The sequence below is a fragment of the Bos javanicus genome, chromosome 22, assembly GCF_032452875.1.
Source record: "Bos javanicus breed banteng chromosome 22, ARS-OSU_banteng_1.0, whole genome shotgun sequence".
Lineage (NCBI taxonomy): Eukaryota > Metazoa > Chordata > Mammalia > Artiodactyla > Bovidae > Bos > Bos javanicus.
Genome location: NC_083889.1, coordinates 59,844,990 through 59,863,114, shown reverse-complemented (window position 1 = coordinate 59,863,114; position 18,125 = coordinate 59,844,990). Strand labels below are relative to the sequence as shown.

Sequence of the window (18,125 nt, the reverse complement as noted above, 5' to 3'; positions counted from 1 at the left end):
AGGCTTGGAGATAAAGCATGAGAAGGGCCCCAGCCAGAGCCTGGCATGCAGCTGGCACTGAATGAACGGCAGGAATAAAATTCTCACTTCTGGCAAAGTCCTCTGCGTCTGTGAGGCCGCCTATAAAAGTCTAAGATCAAACAAAACAGTTACGGGAGACGCTAGCCGAGCGCCTTGTGTACGCAGGCCACCGGGCGTGGGGAGACGCGGCTGGCCACCCGGCACGATGTCCCCAGGCTTCCGTCTGAACAAGGAAACCCCGGAGTTCAGCCAAGCAACGAGACTTAACCTAAAATCGAGTCAGCACAGGATCTGCAGAAAGCCGTGTTTCTACAGATCATGTCCCAGGAACCAGCCTTGAAACCACCCTTGGTAGGTCTGTTTGCTTCGAGAAGCATTGTCTATCCTTCGGCCAATCTCCCCTGGAGCCTCTGCGGCTGGAAAGGGGACCCAAGGACCCAGGACCCCTGCTTCTGGCCCCGACGTCCCCTGTCCAGGTGCGCCTGCTGCTCTGCCAGGGGGCCGGAGGGGGCCTCGCAGCTGGCAGAGTGAAGAGGAGGCGCCACCCCCTGCTGCCCCCGGACATGCTTGTTCCCATTCTATCACCGCGCTGCCTGCCCATTTGGCAGATGAGAAAACTGAGGTCTGAGGTCCACGGCTGGGATCGCAGTTAGGTGGCTGGGCGCAGGTGTGTCTGCCTCAGGTGGGGGGGCAGGTCCCCGAGGCAGAGGGTGACAAGCAACTGCAGACCCTGGAGACAGGGAGGTGACGTCTGCCAGGCCCTGGTCCCTCTCCCTCCAACTGGCTGCATCAGTGCTCTGACACTCTCCCCACAGAGGCCTGCTTACATTTAACAGCTAAGCGGGAAAAAACGAAGCCCCTCTCCATAGGGGTCAGCCTGGTGTGAGCGGGGCAGCAGCGTGGAGAGAGGAAGGAGGCACCAGAGGGCTCCAGCCCCCCAGGGACCCCCAGCCCCGCCTCTCCATGAGAGACACGGGGCTCCGGGCGCTAACCACCAGCAGCTGCTTCCCCAGCCTGCACGGGACCCCCTGCACCCGCTTCTCCCGCGAAGGGAGCCTCAGCCACTCTCAGCGCCAGACAAGGACGGTCACGCAGCTCACATCTTGAGTAAAAGTACCACCATCGGGTACTTGCCAGAGAGATCGCCCGTGAGTCACTGCAAGAAACTGCTCAATCAAGCAAGGTGAGTGCCAGCCTCGGTCGTCAAGCTATATTTGGAAGTCAGCGAGAGTCAGGCCTCAGCTTGAAAGGAGGGGTTGTTTCTTTTCTCTCTTTACTCAAAAAAAAAAAACTCTTCCAATTGTTTTTCAACGTCCCACGGTCACACACACAAACAAGGCATGCCACAGTCACCCGCTCCCACGGACGTGGCCAAGGGCAGCCGACAAGGGGGTGGTTGATGCCAGGACAAAACCAGACTATCTTGAAATTCCGCTGGAGCTGTTTCGTGTTTGCCTGGTACAAACGCCCTTTGCTTTCAGAACGCCCCCGTGTTGTTCAGCTCCTTGTAACAAACGTTACCAGAGACAAATGTTATAGAAAGTAAGTCATTCCCAGCACGGGCCTAACAATGTGGAAAGCACCGGAGTAAATGACAGTCCCGCTGGGAAATTCAGGCTAATCCTCGAATGTTACCTCTCAGATGGTCTCACAAAGATCACGGGGAATGTCTGCAAAGCACGAGAGAACATGGAGCCCACAATAAGAAGGCCTCGGTCAATATTCTCAGTTAAAAGGACGAGGGCCCTCTGGCTGGAAAAGGGCTCTTGGCAACCAGGTCGCCGTCCAAGGGACTCTCAAGAGTCTTCTCCAACACCGCAACTCAAAAGAAGAGCCAACCAGTCCATCCTAAAGGAAACTGGCCCTGAATATTCACTGGAAGGACTGATGCTGAAGCTGAAACTCCAGTACTTTGGCCACCTGATGTGAAGAGCTGACTCACTGCAAAAGACAGTGATGCTATAAAGATTGAAGGCAGGAGGCGAAGGGGATGGCAGAGGATGTGATGGTTGGACGGCATCACCGACATGAGTTTGAGCAAGCTCCAGGAGATGATGAAAGACAGGGAAGCCTGGCGTGCTGTGGTCCATGGGGTCACAAAGAGTCAGACATGACTGAACCACAACAGACCACGCTGCAGTTCCTTATACACAGAACGCCCGAAGCTCCCCTGTCACCAGGACCCCCAGGCCCGGCACCGCCCCCCACCCCCTCTGCAGCTCATTATTTCCGTACCGGATGGGGCAGAGGCAAGGTTTCTGCATCTGGGCGACAGTAATAGGTTTCCACCTTGCAGCAGCGCAGAAATCGCCACGTTCTCTCACGAGAACTCTTCCGTCTTAACACTTTCAGGCCAAGAAAGATCTTGGCTGGGGGCCATCCCAGACACGGAGAACGCCACCCAGTGAAGGAGCTACAGACAGACAGGCACCAGACGCTGCGCTTTGATGGTTACTGTGGGTTTCATCACTGAGAAAGAATTAAAGACATGGCCTGTGGACGAGTGCCTGCACAGGTGTGCGTGCAGCTGTGTGTGTGTGAACAAGCCCCGTGTCGGGGGGTTCTCAGGCCCGCTCGGCCCTCGAGACCCTGACTGTCCCCCTGGTCTGAAGTGCCCTGGACACGCCCGGAGGCCCCCGTGGGCTGTGAACCGGCTTGCACTGAGTCAGCATCGTCTGCAGTCCCCCGGGGGGAAACCAGGGCCCGTTTTTCACGGAGGGCGCTTAATGGATGTGAGAGAGGATGACATGGCCTGGGCTCGCGTACAAATGTATTCCAACTCCAGGGCTTTTCAGCGGAGACTTCCAATCAGCCTGCATTCGATCCCCGCCGTAACAGAAACTGCGGGCCAGACAATTTTTTTTTTTTTTGCTTACAGAACTACCTGTTTTTCACTTAGAAACAGCCCGTGGAGAAAGCCTTTCTCCGGTCTCAGAGCAGCGTGCCCAGGGAGAGAGCAGGGTGGGGTGAGGCGGACGTGGGGCCCGGAGTGGGCCAGTACTCACCGTGGTCGTGGGCGAAGACCAGCAGGCCCAGCCCCACCAGCATCTGCGCCAGCTCATCGTAGCGGCCGCAGTGCTCACCGGCTCCATGGGACACGAACACCAGGGCCCTGCGGGACGAGAGACGGCCGTTAGGGAGGCCGAAGCACGGAGGCCGCGGCAGGGTCCCGGGCTGCTGGCTGGCACGGCCTCTGAGGGTGCCGCCCAGGTCGGAGGCAAGTGGGGCACCGTGGTCAGGACCGCAGTGAGTGGCCGGGAGACCCCAGCCGAGTCTCCAGGCCCAGGGGAGCTGGCCCTAGAGCGCAGGTGACCCCAAAGAGGAGAGCCGCGTGGACGGGGGACCCCAGGCCTCGGGCTGCCGTCTGGGCCCTGAAGCCACAGCTCCTGGCCCACGCTGGCTGAGCTGTGGGGACACGGGGACAGTCACTTGTACGCAGACCACCCCGCTCAGGGTCGTGTGCTTCGCTTCATTCCGCACGTGCTCCCCACCCCCACAGCCTCACTGAGGACACACGGACTCTGCTTCTCTGCACCTGGCACAGTTCCGAGCTGTGTGCGGCACGCTGCAAACGGGGCTCGAATGAATGAAGGAAAGAGGAAGGTGTGAGGCTCTGAGATAAACGGGGTAGCCTGCACCCAAGACCTGTGCAGAGGAAGCCACGGGACTGGCGGCAGAGCCTGGCTGGGCACCCATCCCCCCGAAAGCCTGCGACGTGGTGAGCCCATCCGGGGACACAGACGAGGCCCCAGCATCACCCAGTGTGGGGAGGGGGTTACAGGAGGGCGTTCAGATGCTGGACTGTGCAACTAGACTCCCCTGCAGGCAAGGCACGGACTGCCAGGAGCCAGAAAGAGAAGGGGGAGAAGGGGGAGGGGAGGAGGGGGAGGGGAGATGAAAGAAGGGGGGGTGGAGGGAGAAGGGGGAGGGGAGAAGGGGGCGGGGAGGAGGAGGAGGGAGGAGGGGGAGGGGAGAAGGGGGAGGAAGATGGTGGGAAAGGAGAGGGGAGGTAGGAAGCGAGGAGGAGGGGATGGGGAGGGTGGGAAGGGAGGGGGAGGGGAGGAGGGGGAGGGGCATGGTGAGATAAAGCGGGAGGGGCAGGCGGATGAGGGAAGGAAGCTGGGACAGCAGCTGCCCTCTTGCTGCGCGTTTACTTTGGGCCAGTCCCTCCGTTAAGCCCACACACAGGATTTCGGATCCTCGCTGTCACCCTACACTTGACCTTCTTCACGGCCAAGACCGAAAACCAGGGAAGCCACGCGGCGAGCTGGTAAAACACGGATCAGAACATGCGCCCCTGCCGCGGCTCTCAGGTCTCCAATGGGCCTCAGGGGCTTAGAGGACAAGTCATTATGTCCCTCTCTGTCTCTCCAGCCCTCCAGCACCTCCCTGCTCCCCACCCATCCTCACGAGGGGCTTCCAGTCTCCTCAGCAGCACCAGCTCATCCCGGCTCAGGGCCTTTGGTCCCATCTCCCAGAGCACTTCTCCCAGATCCCCCCTGGCTGCTCCTTACGCTTGGGTCTCATGGCAGACCTCCCCGCAATGGCCTCCCTCCCTTGGGCCTTTCTGACCTGCTCCGGGCCCTCACCACACTTCACAGTTTGCACCAGGCCCTCCGGGCACAGCACAGTTCGCCACTGCTTTGCTATCACTTGCGGGCTTGGTTCCCATCTCTCTCCTCCCCTCTGAGGTCAGCTCGAGAGGCCAGGAGCCTTGCCCATCATGTTGCCAGCAGAGCCCAGAGCTGTGCCAGCCTAGCGGTTCTGCAGCAACCAGTGCATATGTGTGTGGTGGGTGAGCCAGCTCCTGTGTTCTCTCTGCAGCTCCCATCTGCCAGGGTGTGGATAGTATGCTCTGAGCAGCGCAGGAAGCAGCAGAGCTGACCTCATTTGACTTTGTCATCTGTCCTCCCCGCCCTTCTCCTAAAACACAGGAGACATTTTCCACCTTCTTTGCTGCAGCACACAATGTCCAGCCCCCTCCACTTGATCGGACAGCAGTCTGGGCCGATTCACCTGCCCCCCAACCCTCAGGGTCTGCGGACGGGATTGTCTCAGCTCCCCCGGCATGTGCTGGAAACTCGAAACAGCCGTCACCTCCAGCTGCACCAGGGGCTGCGCTCCCAGAAGGAGCAGATGAAGCACTTTCCAGTCCTTGGGGAGCGCGGCAGAGGCTGGATTAATTCAGCCCACAGTTAATGCCGGTGGACAAGCCGGGTCACATGACAGCCAGCCTCTCCCTGCGGTCGGGGCCCACGGGGCACACGAGGACCCAGGGGCTCAGTTCACGTCCCGGGACTGGCGCTCAGCATCGCTGCCTGGAACGGCCTGCAGAGAGAGCCCACCTGGAGCCGGCAGTGTGGAAGACACCGCTCTTAGGCCGGAGGGCCGTCTCATCCGGCGGCTCTCCACCCTGGGAGTCACTCGGGGAGCTTTCCACTGTGCCTGGCTGCGTCCCACCCTAGATGCACCTCTGGCTAACGGTGGTTAACGGTCGCGGAGGCCCCAGAGCTCCCACCGGGCGGCCAAGGTGGAGAGGTGCCTCCGTCGGGAGCGATGCTGCTCAGAAGCCGTGTGGGATTCCAGGGGCAGGAAGGCTGCCCTCTGGACGTGGAGACTTGCAGCCACCGTGGAGCCACTAGACTCCCAGGGGGACGTGCTAGGGAAGCCAAGGCTCCTCGGGATTGACGTGGAAGCTTCCGGGGTGTGTTGTCGCCACCTTTTCGGAAACAGGCAGACCCACGCGGCTGTCCACTGCGGGAAGCACAGGCTCTGCAGCCCTTTCCCCACAGGTGGACGCACCCTCAGGCTCACATCCCCCTGGCCCAGGTCGGACTTCTCCGCAGACACGTGCCCTGCACTGGCCTTGTTTGGATCCGAGCTGCCGCTGCCATGTGTGTGGGGGGGTGTCCTTGGCTCCTGGATCCAGCTCTTGCCTGAACCCAAATCCTGATGCATCCGCTCCCCCGAGGGCTCCCACATTTACTGTTCCCTGGACCCAAGCCACAGTGCCCTCTGCTCTTGCCGCTGCGTCACAACAAAGCTGCTGCTGCCCAGCGATCACATCCTCGTCCCCTCCCTCCTCGGCTGAGAGCTCCCCTTCTCAGTGCTGAGATACACGGATGGTGGCGTGATGCTAAGCATTTAATAACCGTGGTGGATGGACCTGATTTGTACTGTCTGCCAACTTCCATGGTATAAATGCTCTCAACACAGCAGATCTCAAGTTATTAACGTGACACCAGGGGACAGGGCGCAAGGGAGGGTGCACACAGTCGGCTCCCGAGAGCAGGCCATGTGGACACCCGTTCCTGACCCTGCTGGGCTATGCCCTGGGTCTCAGGCTTCTCCTAACTGCCCCGGGGATAGGGTCTTCAGTGCGTGTTGCCATCCGAACAACTCGCCCACGGTCAGCTCTGTTCCTCCTCCCCCGACTGGAAGGTCCCTCCAGGGCAGAAGCTTCGTGGGTCTGTGGGTCTGTGGGTCTCGTCTCCGAGGACACGCTCAGCTGAGTTAGACGCCGGCGCACATCAGCAGCCCGGGAAGGACAGACCGCATGACCCCCCCCACCCCCGTGCCTGGCTCCCTCCACCCACAGCAGCCCCCAGGCTCAGACCTTCGGCGCAGGCTGGGGCTCCTCTTTGCCCACCCACCCGTAGGGGCACCCCCTCCCCGGGCAGCCCCTGCTGTCTCCCCGCACCTGCGGCGGGTGGAGCCTCTGCTCGCTGGTCCATCTGAGGAGCACATCTGAGGCCCAGCCATCCCCCCACGCTCCCAGGCCCCCACCCTGTTCCCACACACACAGCCAGCCGTTCCCGGCCTGAGTGTGTACCCCGTGTCCTCTGGGAAAAGGGCACACCGCCTGCCCCCTGGAACATTCCCCCCTGCCTGCTGCCTGCCTGCAGCCCTGCTGGCCTAGGGTTTCACGAGACACCATTTCGGGTCTGGGAACAGCACCCAAGAGGGCCGGTAAGCAAACACCAGCGAAGCTGGGAAGCTGAGGACAGAGAGCAAAGATGAGGCCGGGACAACGTGGCAGAGTCGGCATCGCCAGGCACGACATCTGGGCAAGGCCCCTGGACACTCCCAGGGTGCGGGCACGGCCATCCTTCCACTGATAGCATCCAGAAATGCCAACGCAAGGGGCAGGAGAGAGACACCCAGCCCCGCCCTGCCCATGCAGAGCCAACCGTCCACGGGGGAGACAGGCCCAGCAGAGAACGCGGCTGTCGGCAGGGCTTAGGAGAAGCGCCGGGAACAGGGTGGGGACCACGGGGCGGGGCTGCAGGGAGCAGACGGGAAGGCAGGTGGGAGGACAGCCATTCTGTGCGGGGCCCTGCCCACCCCAGGCCAGGAAGAAGGGGGGCCAGTCCTGAGAGGTGGGGGTGGCCCACGCAGAGGAGGGGCCAGCTGGGCAGTGACCTGGTCTGACCTCCTGAAGCCCCAGGGGCTGCTGTAACAGAGCAGGGAGGCAGGGGACAGGGTCTGCCCAGGAGCCCCGGTGGCCAGACCCTCAGCAGGAGCCCAGGAGAGCCCTGTGCTCCCTCCTTGCCTGGCCCGCACGCTCCCAAGAGGAGCGGCTGCAGAAAGCCCAGCAGGGCCGTTCACGCGGACAAGGCGCCAAGCAGGCTGCGGGAGGGGCTGGCAGGTCCGTTTCCTGGTGCTTCTTTACCGGCTGCAGCCCGCTAGGAGCCAGTCGTTCCGAGAGAAGGTGACTGTCGGAGGGGGAGGCCCGGCTCCAGAGCAGATGGCCGGCCTGGCACGTAGCCCCGGGGAGGTGGAGCAGCTCCTGGGGAAGCATATGCCGCACTCGACACGCACACTCAGAGTCACAAGCCGCCTCTGCGCCCAGGTCTGACGGAGCAGGACTCCCCTCCACCTGACAAACCGATTCTCTTCAGTCTTGTTTATTCGTGGTCTAAGGGACAGACCTCGCTGGGTCTCAGTTTGCTCACCTGTAAAATGGGGACAGTCCTAAAACCACCGAGCGCGGAGGCGTCACGAGGTAAACAGGGAGAGAGGTGTGGAGCGGGGCTCAAGGTCTTGCCTGGCCCTGTCTCAGGAGACCCTGCTTTTTCGGCGGCACGGGGGGTCCACGTGCAGCCTCTGCCACCCTCTTAAACAGGTTCCTACAGCTCTGTGGGCCTCGGTTTCTCCACGTGTGAAATGGGCCACTGTGCCCCCATGACAAGGTTTGGGGATGAAATGAGAGAACTGACATGCAAACCATGGCAGGCAGCCTGTGGCTTCCGCCACCTGCTCTGCTGACTGTCATGCACTGGACAGTGAGCCCCTCCTGGGCCCAAACTGCCCAGGGACCCTTGGAAGGGTGGCCTGGCTGCTTCCGAGACACAGATCAGGGCTGGGGGCAGGGCGTTTACCCCCACGTCACCGGCAGGCTTCTATCCTTGGCCGGGACCTGCTCCCACCTCCGTCTGCACACCCGCGGGGGAGGCACGCGGCTGTCGGGAGAACAAGGGGGTGGATGTGAGACACTCGGCGAGGCCCGGCCAAGGGAGCCAACGCCAGCCCCTCCCGCTCACCCTTTCCTGGCCACCCCCGCCTCATCACAGGAAATCTGAGCGCTCGTGTCGTCAGGAAAAAGAAAGACCAAGGATGACATGTTTGGTGGGAGGGACCACAGGACCAGCTCGGAGGGCGGGGGGTGTCTGCTGACCCAGAAGGCGGCAGCTGTCGTGGACGCCAGCCCCACCGACCCCTGTAGGGTCCTCCGGTGTGGGGGGACAGGGTCCGCCTGCCTCCTGGGGAGCTGCGCTTGCTTATTTCCAAGGCCTCCCCCTCAGGAAACCAGCTGGTCACAGCATCGTCTGCATCCACGCAGACCTGGAAGTGGGACGCAAGGGTGGCTGGGGCCCCCTCTGGTAAGGAAAGAGGAGCGTGCCGGGCCCGGCAGGACACAAGCCCAGCGCCTGGCCACCTCCCAGAGCCGGGGACCGGCGCGTCCCTCCCTGGCGGGGCTCCTGAGGCACCAACAGTGTGTGACGGGGACGGGAATAGAACAGAGCTGCTGAGGGGTCTAAAAATCTCAGAGGGAGCTCGAAATAGACCTCTCATTTGTAAAACAGACCGATAACTGCCCATCTCCTGGGCCTCGTGAGGCCTGATTGAGAGAATTTATGGAAAATAACCCAGAGGGACGCTGGGGGCAGTGAGCCATTACATAACAGTCAACGCTGGCAGCTGGAACCCGCTGCGGCCCAGATCCCAGCCCAAGCGTGCCGGGCGCTCACAGCGGCCCGGAGGTGGGCCTGGCCAACGTGGACTCAGAGGGGGCAACCCGCGCTCCTGGGGGTCGCCCAGCTCAAGGTCGTGAACCCTGCGCCCTGGGCCACGTGGGGCCACGTGGTAAGGGGGAGACACCCCGTGTGGCTGTGCCCCAGGGGGCGGTCAGGCAGCGTCCCGGAGGCCCTCACCCCAGGCAGTAGCTGGAGCCTGAGGTCCCCCACGGAGGTCGGCTCTGAGTCCACGACCCTGAAATCTCCGCCTGAGCGCCTCCACCCTGCAGTGGTCACTGGGCTCTCCAATGCAGTCAGCCGCGGGGCAGGGGCGGTCCCATGAATGAACCAGGGTGCTGTTCCACGTCCCTCCCAGGGAGGGCCACCCCCAGGGGACGCCTGGCCGGCCCACCCCCTTCCTGCGCGACCCGGCTCTCGCAGCCTGACCGCCTCCTTCCGCTCCAGGTCCCACTGCCTACCTGCCCTGGGGCCCCCTGTGGGGACAAGGACATGGCCTCCTGCTCCACTGGGACCCAGCCGGGTGAGGCCCTGGTGCTCGTGGCCGCCCGCCCTTCCCTTCACCGCTGCACAGCGTGGCCGGCTCCCCCAGACTGCCTGCTGAGGGCATGGCTGCCGGGCCCCCGGAGGCCCTCTCCTGCCTCCTCTCAGCAAGGCGAACGTCCCCACCCGAAGCCGAGAGGCGCCCCGAAACAGAGGACGGCCAAGTGGAGACCCCTGGGCACCCCACGTCCCGTGCTCCGCGCTGCAGCCCTCGTCAGGAGCCTGCTCGCGCGGCGTCTGCAAGGGCAGATCCATTCCAAGTTCATCCCCGCACACAGCCACCCGGCCCGCCCGCCTGGTTCACACCCTGCAGCCCCCCGGTGACGTCATGGCTCACGTCCACACCGATCACCCCGCACAGCGGCAGGCGGCCACATCCGCGTCCACGTCCCCGAGCTGCCCCAGCCAGCAGATGTGGACAGACTCTGATCTGCTGAGCGAGGGCGCCTTGTCCTGCTCACTAAACTCCTTGGCCACTGCCCCCCAGGACACCCTGTGGCCACTCGTCCCACCTGTGAACTCCAAGGCCAGGACCATCCGCCTCCCTAGCACAGAAATTCTGCAAGCGGCTCCTGTCGCCGATGCTTCGCCCCCACGGGAGGGAGAAAGGTCCCCGACCTTTCTCAGGCATCGTGCCCAGGGCCACGCATGGGTTCAAGCCCACATCTCTCTCTCTACGGAGACTGAGAACCGTGGATCTGGCTTTAAGACACTTGAATGAAATCAACCCATCCATTCACCTTGACAACACGCGACGGCCCACAAACATCTTAAGACTTGATGGGAAGGGGCACAAAAAACACTTAAGAGTCTCCAGAAAAGGGCGTGCTTTAAAAGTCGGTTCTCCCCGAGTTCAGACCCCACGTCTGGCATCTGAGGAAGTCACTCCCGGACTCAGGTAGGCAGGCGTAAAAGAGGAAGACCCATTCGGCCTCACGGGGGCATCATGAGAAGTAAGCGGCCGTGTTCCCCAAGTGCCCAGCCCACGGCGTGTGGCTTCCTGTCCCCAGGAAGCGTGCGTCAGGACTGGGCAGATTAAGTCAGCTGAGAACACGCCAAGGTGTGTGTGCTGGGAAGGACTGCTGCGCTCAGCCAAATGGTTACGAGCCCAGGCACCGCCTAGCCCTCGGGTCTGTGCATCTGGGTTTTTACACACACAAGCAGGCCCCGGGGCCAGAAACGGACTTTGACCCGGGAGCACTGGGCCGCCGGCAGCCCGCCCAAGTCCGCAGGAATTCCCTGCGCTGCCCACAGGCGCTCCCACTGCAGAAGTAAGGGAGTCGGAGCGGAAGCAGGTGCCGGGCAGGACGGCGGCCACCCTGCACTCGGCTGGGGTCTGCCCCGGCCCCTCCTTGTCTCTGCCTGCAACCTGTGTGTCCACCGGAAGGGGGAGGCCTGGCCTGGCAGGCTTGCACAACGGGGACAGTTTCAAAAGCCCGCTGAGCTAACTCTTCACGAGCCGATGGCGCCGAGATACCAGAAAACCGGGCTGTGTGTGCAGGTTATGACACAAACGCAGAGCGCGTGAAGTGTCAGTCACCCAGTCCCGTCCGACTCTGCGACCCCGTGGACTGTACCCGCCAGGCTCCTCTGTCTGTGGGAGTCTCCAGGCAAGAACACCGGAGTGGGTTGCCGTGCCCTCCTCCAGGGGATCTTCCCAACACAGGGATCAAACCCAGGTCTCCCGCATTGCAGGCACATTCTTTACTCTCTGAGCCACCAAAGAAGCCAAACACAGATATAATTCTATCTAAAAAATTCTAAGATTGGCATGCTTTGAGAGCCTGTGTGCTGGGCTCTGCACTGTGCCCCTAGGCTGGAAAAGCTCTGGATCTCAGGGTCTTCGCTCCTTGTAAGGGCCTGTTCTTACTTTACAGAACATTCTATAGGTGAGTCTTCTCAAATCCTAGTGAGGTTATTGGAAAGTTTCTAAAGTTCCTGCAGCAAAACTATCTCCTAATAAGATGTTTTCTTGAGTCCTCAGAATCATGTCCTTCAGTGGGGCTGCTAGAACTCTTCTGAGTTTCTGGCGATTTTCATCTTGCGCTCGTCCTTTTTGAAGGTCAGATGTGTCTGGTTTGAGGGACTGAGAGATGACTGTGAGGATCTGCCCAGGTCCTACAGTCCCGACACAGCAGGAGGCACGGAACTGCCCCCGGGGCCACCAGGACTCCTGGGGGGACCGTGATTAAGGCTCTTGAATTTATGAAGTGACAAAGCAGGCCACCAAACCGCCACAGTATGACACAAAGCACACGCAGGCCCACACCTCATGCTCGAGAGTCTGAAAGAGGAACGGCTCGTTCTGGAAAACGGAAAAACACAGGCAGGCACCAAGAAAAGTAAAGCCCATGTGTAATCCCCCCACCCAGGGCTCCCGTCAGGGACCAGGCGCTTCCTTCTGTGTTTTCCCTCCCCATATACGTTAAATTCAGTTTGTTATTACTTATACTCTAATTATGAGCTTATAACTACAGCTTACAACTGTAATTACTCTTTATAACTGTAACCACGCCTAATGTTTCATCTGAGGGGTCACTGACCTCTTTCCAGGAAGAGTTTCCCACGGGAGGGGCGGGCCAGCACCGTCTACTTCAGAGCTGCTGTGGGTGAGCCGACGAACACCCAAGCAGACCCCCGCAGCGGGAGGCGCCCCAGAAACGGCGCGGGGGACACGCCTGCTGCACGCAGAGCAGACGCCACCAGCCCAGGAGGCCTGAGCCCTCCCAGCCCCACACGCTGGGTTCACACTGCGTCCACGCTGGGTGGCGGGTTAGAAAAGGCTGGTTCTGATCTGCTTCCATCCCCAGCCCGCCCCCCAGGAGAAGGTCACCGGCACGTGCAGCATCGAGGCTCGGGCACTCGGGACCACAGCTGGCCCTTCACCAGCGAGCATCGAGGAGCCACGTGCGTGGCCTCACGCCCGCTGGGCATCCAGCAGGTGGGGGACATGGACGCAGCAGGGACAGGGCAGCTCCAGTTGGAGCCCAAGCCTCCTTGACTCCTGGGCCATCAAAGGGAAGCTGTCACACGGCCCTTAAGACGGCCACACACAGAGGCCCATGGGGCCCTGGCAGAGAGTGTCACAGGACGCCTGGTCTACCAGCCCTGAGCCCCACGCAGCACAGGCCTCCCTGTGCAGGGATGATGCAAGCCGTCCACAAGGAAACCACAGGCCACAGCGAAGGTGTGTTTCCATACAAACGTGCAAATGTGGTTCAGCAGCAACCAGCTGCAAGCAGAGGGGGCCGGACCGGCCGGTACACCACACTCCTGGGTCTCTGCCAGCTTCTCCTGGCTGGCTCCCTGCCGCCCCTCACCCCACGTGGCCATCCCCAGGAAGACTGGGCCCACGGAGCACGGCCGAGGCTCTTCCCCAGCCCACGACCGTGACGTCTGCAGGCAAAGAAAAGCATCCCCAGCACACAGGACCGCCCCGGCCCACAGTGGGACTGGCCCCTGGCCTTCCGAGCCTCGATCTGGTCTGGCTCAGCACACAGCCATTCTCTGAGCCGGAAGCCCTCTGAGAGCAGAGCCAGGGCAGAAAGAACGAGAACCGCACCATCCTTTTCACTGCGACTGTCTTCACTTCTTACTCATATGCCTAAGATCGCATATATGCCGAAAGCCACGGATAGCCTGAAATACGCCTGCTCACAAAGCAAAGTGACACTGACAGCAATACAGAAAGAAGATCCTTAGCGCTTCCTGCAAATAGAAGGGAAAATGGAAACAGGGGCAGGCTTTATTTCCTTGGGCTCCAAAATCACCGCAGATAGTGACTTAACCATGAAATTAAAAGACGCTTGCTCCTTGGAAGAACAGCTATGACCAACCTAGACAGCAGATTAAAAAGCAGAGACGTTACTTTGCCAACAAAGGTCCGTCTGGTCAAGGCTATCGTTTTTCCAGTGGTCGTGTATGGATGTGAGAGCTGGACTATAAAGAAAGCTGAGCGTCGAAGAATTGATGCTTTTGAACTGTGTTGTTGGAAAAGACTCTCGAGAGTTGCTTGGACTGCAAGGAGATCCAACCAGTCCATCCTAAAGGAGATCAGTCCTGGGTGTTCACTGGAAGGACTGATGCTGAGGCTGAAACTCTAATACTGTGGCCACCTGATGCGAAGAGTTGACTCATTGGAAAAGACTTATGCTGGGAGGGATTGGGGGCAGGAGAAGGGAACGACAGAGGATGAGATGGCTGGATGGCATCACCGACATGGGTTTGAGTAAACTCCGGGAGCTGGTGATGGACAGGGAGGCCTGGCGTGCCACAGCCCACGGGGTCAAAAAGAGTCAGACATGACTGAACGAGAACAGCAACATGTGCCCAGGAGAGCCTCCCAAGAGCTCCCAGCCTCGTCCTCAGCCAACCCCAGCCTCAGCGTGGGTCATGCCAAGGTCAGCGTGGCCCCTCGCTGTGAACTGCCCTGGGTGGGTGAGCAGTCACGGTACGGTGGGCACACGGATGGGGTGCTGCGGGCCGGAGCGTGTGCCTCCGACCCCCGGGGGCACTGCCTGCCCTCACTCTTGCGACCACCTGGGCGTGTTCTCTTCGTCATTTAACCACGTGCGTGCTGCGTAAACGCCAGTCTGTTCCTAACGTCCGAACTCGTATCAAACAGACCCATCCTCACGGTTTTTCTGCATCTTGTTTCTTTGGCTTTGGAGCTGCGGGGCTTCAACCATGTGGATGAGTGTGGCAGTGTTCACCGACACGGCACAGAGTCCCCTGCGGACAGACGTCTGGACGGGCTCCACCAGGGGATGCGGCAAGTCCTGCCGTGGCGGTTGGCATGTGAGGCTCCTGGCGCTCACGGGCCAGGGTGTCCCTGTCTGGTGGCAGAGTCACCACGCGGCGGGTGAGGACCGTCAGCTCCACCAGGCAGGACCGGTTCACCTTCTCGCCAACGGCACTCAGCCCTCCTCTGCCCACGTGGCCTCCCAGCTGAAGGGCTGGGAGAGGGAACCTCACTGTGGCCTTTATTCGCATTTTCCTGATCATCGGTAGGGCGGCAGCCCGAGCCTTCCGGGCCATGTTTGTGTACCACGACCGCACCCACCTCCCGTCTGTCCGGGGGGCTCCTGCCCCTCCAGTGGTGCCCCGGCCACACCAAACATCAGCCAGCATCAGTCACCCTTCCTCCTGGGTTCCCCTGTCTCCAGGTGTGGTTGTGTGACAGGCCCTGGTCACGCTGGGCTAGAAAAACCTGCTTCGTTGTTTTTCAGGCAGTTAAGTGACACCTCCCAGTCTCCATCGCCTGGAACCTCGCCCAGCAGACACCAGGCTGCTCAGTGGGCTGGTGGGTTCATGGGGTTTGCAGGAAAACTGCAAACTCCTCCCGGCAGACAGAACTCTGGTTTCGGGCGGGACGTGAGGATGTGAGCGAGACAGGCAGGGCCCCTTGCCGGCTCTGAGCCTCGAGCCGCGTGGCGGGCAGCCCTGGGTCCACCCCTGCGGCCCTGCCTGCAGCTTCTGGACACGGAGCCCGGGGCCCGCTGCCCAGAAGGCCGCGCCGCTCACGTGCATCCCATGCAGCCGTCTGGGGCCGCCCCCAGCCCCCGCTACCCTAGACCCAAGGATCGCAACAGCCTCCCGGCTCCACACCCTGCCCCCAGCCCCTCCCACTCCAATCTGTGCGGCTTCCCGTCCTGCCGATGCCAGGAGTCGTCCCCGCGATGCTTGGGCAGCTGACTCCCTCTCAGCCCCGCACCTCCCGGGCCCCCTCCCTCCCTGCCAGGCTGTCCTGCCCGCGCTCCGCACCCCTGCCTGTCCTGAGGCTCTGCGCTCAGGCTCCCCCAGAGCGATCCGGCCACGGAGGTCTCGGGAGGGTGCGGGTGGTCAGGGCGGCCGAGACCGTGGATGACCCAGCTGAGCCGGGGAGCAGGGAGGCAGCTTGGGGTCACAGGTAACAAAGCTCAGGACGAGGGGCGGCAGAGTTCCCACGAGGGTGGGGGGCAGGCAGGGCCAGCTCGGATACCGTCCAGCACACAGAACAAACCGTCAGGGGCCGGGGCCCGAGGCGGCCAGAGGGACGGGAGACACAGCTGGGAGCATCCATCACCCCAAACCGGACCTGTTACCCCAGCGGGCCCTGCCCAGGAGCCCTGTAACGTAAAGATGACCAAACCAAGCCGGAAAGGGCTGAGGTCACACACGCCATCAGAAGAGGCAGAAGGAGAACCGTACCCAGTGGCCTCGAACCTGAGTCCTGCCCCTCCCACTGGGGTCCCGGGGCCCAGCTCCTGCTCCTGGCTCCAGCCCCGCCACAGTGAACCCACCCACCCTCTCTGCAGTTCCCTGCCTCATGCCCCGTCTCGGGGGCAGTAGGGCAAACGGATGGGAGCGGTGGGCACGAGAAACTGTGGCCCGGCCCCCTGGGCTCGTCCCCGTTTCACAGCCAACAGCTCCTCTCCCAGCTTCTTGGCAGCCCCCAGACAGGTTGACAGTTGCTGTGAAATGGACACGTGATCACAGCATCGTGACGGGCAGACAGCACTTCCCTTGCTCGGCCCCAGCCTCCACCCCCGCTCCCGGGAGCTTCACCTGCACACACGGCCGCCGTACTTCTCACGTGAGCACCACGCTGTGGGGTTTCTCATTCACAAAGCTCAGGCTGAACCATAACGACCGTGGACCCTCACGGACAAGCCCGTCACCCAGGCAGGGGCCAGAGGGTCTGGGTTCCTTAACCGCGCCGTGGGCCAGCTGCTGAATCCCGTTTCCTTTCCTGGGAAGTGGGGACAATACAGGGCCAGCCGTGAGGCCAACACAGAGCGCGCCCCAGAGAGCCGGTGGCGGGGGCCCTCCTGCACACGGCCTAGCTGGGCCCTGTCGGTCACCCTTTGCAGCAGGAAGCAGATGCTATGTGAGCCCCGTGTGGTTCGCCACTGGTTTGCTGCCACAACTGGTGTTTCTGCCCTCACGTCCACGCTCAGGCAAGCTCCTAACAAGCGGGGCGGCGAGACCTCGGCGCTAAGCTCAGATGCTGCAATGCTCCAGCAAGTTTCTAAGAGCACCTGCTTTCTTAAAAAGAAAAAGAAAAACACTGCTCATCCTATCGTATCTATTTATCTGGCCTTCCCAGGTGGCTCAGTGGTAAAGAATCCGCCTGCTGAAGGCTCAGGTTCCATCCCGGGGTTGGGAAGATCTCCTGCAAGAGGGCATGGCAACCCACACCAGTATTCTTGCCTGGAGAGTCCATGGACAGAGGAGCCTGTGGGCTACAGTCCATGGGGTCGCAAAGAGTCAGAGAGGACTGAGCACGCATGCACGCATCTATGTATCCATCCATCCATCATCCGTCTACACGCAGAGACACAGACGCACTTCTCCTGGGAGGCGGCTCTGGCCCCACGGGTCGCACGGCGTGGTGCATGCGCTGCAGGGCCGCCTGCCCCAGCCCGGAGCTCACCCCTCTCTCAGCCACTGCTTCCGTCAGTGACAGAGGCTGACTGAGCTCGGGGTCTGGCTCAGGCTCTGAGGACGCATCTGAATTAGACAAAGTCCCTACCCTGGTGGAGCTCCGCGTCCCCGGCCGGAGCCAGAATAATCAGTACGTGAATACGTGCCAGGCTGCGTGAAGCGCCGTGGAGAGGACGGGCAGGGCGGGGGGGCCAAGAGATGCTGTGCCCACCCCCACCCAACGTGGAACTGCTTCCTGCAGCCCCAGGCCCTCTAGACACAGGTTGAGGATGGGGTCAGGATTCTCCAAAGAAGACACACGAATGGGCAACAAGCACGTGAAGAGATGGCCAACGCCAGTAGCCATCAGGGAAACGCACGTGAAAACCACCATGAGGTGCCACCTCACGCAGCGTGACCACCAGAGAGTCCACAAACAGCAGATGCTGGCGAGGGCGTGGGGAGAGGGAACCTTTCTGCACAGCTGCTGGGAATGTCGGTTGCTGCAGCCACTGTGGAGAACAGTAGGGAGGGTCCTAAAAAGGTTAAGAATAAAGCTGCCGCAGGATCCAGCACTTTCACTTCTGAGAATGTATCCAAAGGAAATGAAAAGGCTATATGCACGAGATAGCCGCACCGCCCCCCTGTTCACAGCACCACTGTTCACAGTCACCACCTTACAGGAGCAACCGAAGTGTCCACCAACAGGTAAACAGATCAAGACGCGGTGCGCACCCGCAGCGGACGAGAACTCAGCCACAAGAGGTGAGGAGATCCTACCGTTTGCCACAACACAGATGGACCCTGAGGGCATTACGCGGAGTGAAGTAAGTCAGAGAGAAAAAAAGCAACACCGCGGCATTGCTCGGATGTGGAATCTAAAAAGAAAGGGGGAGCAAAGCA

At 61.3% G+C, this 18,125-nt stretch overlaps 1 protein-coding gene across 3 annotated transcripts in view; it reads right to left on the bottom strand.

Moving 5' to 3' along the window:
• Positions 1-18,125, bottom strand: part of MGLL (monoglyceride lipase) — an 86,040-nt gene that overhangs the window by 49,363 nt on the left and 18,552 nt on the right. For all 3 annotated transcript variants that reach the window (XM_061397302.1, XM_061397304.1, XM_061397303.1), the window contains one exon: positions 3,027-3,133. In XM_061397302.1, the coding sequence (XP_061253286.1) occupies positions 3,027-3,133 (107 nt within the window). The remainder of the gene's footprint in view (positions 1-3,026; positions 3,134-18,125) is intronic.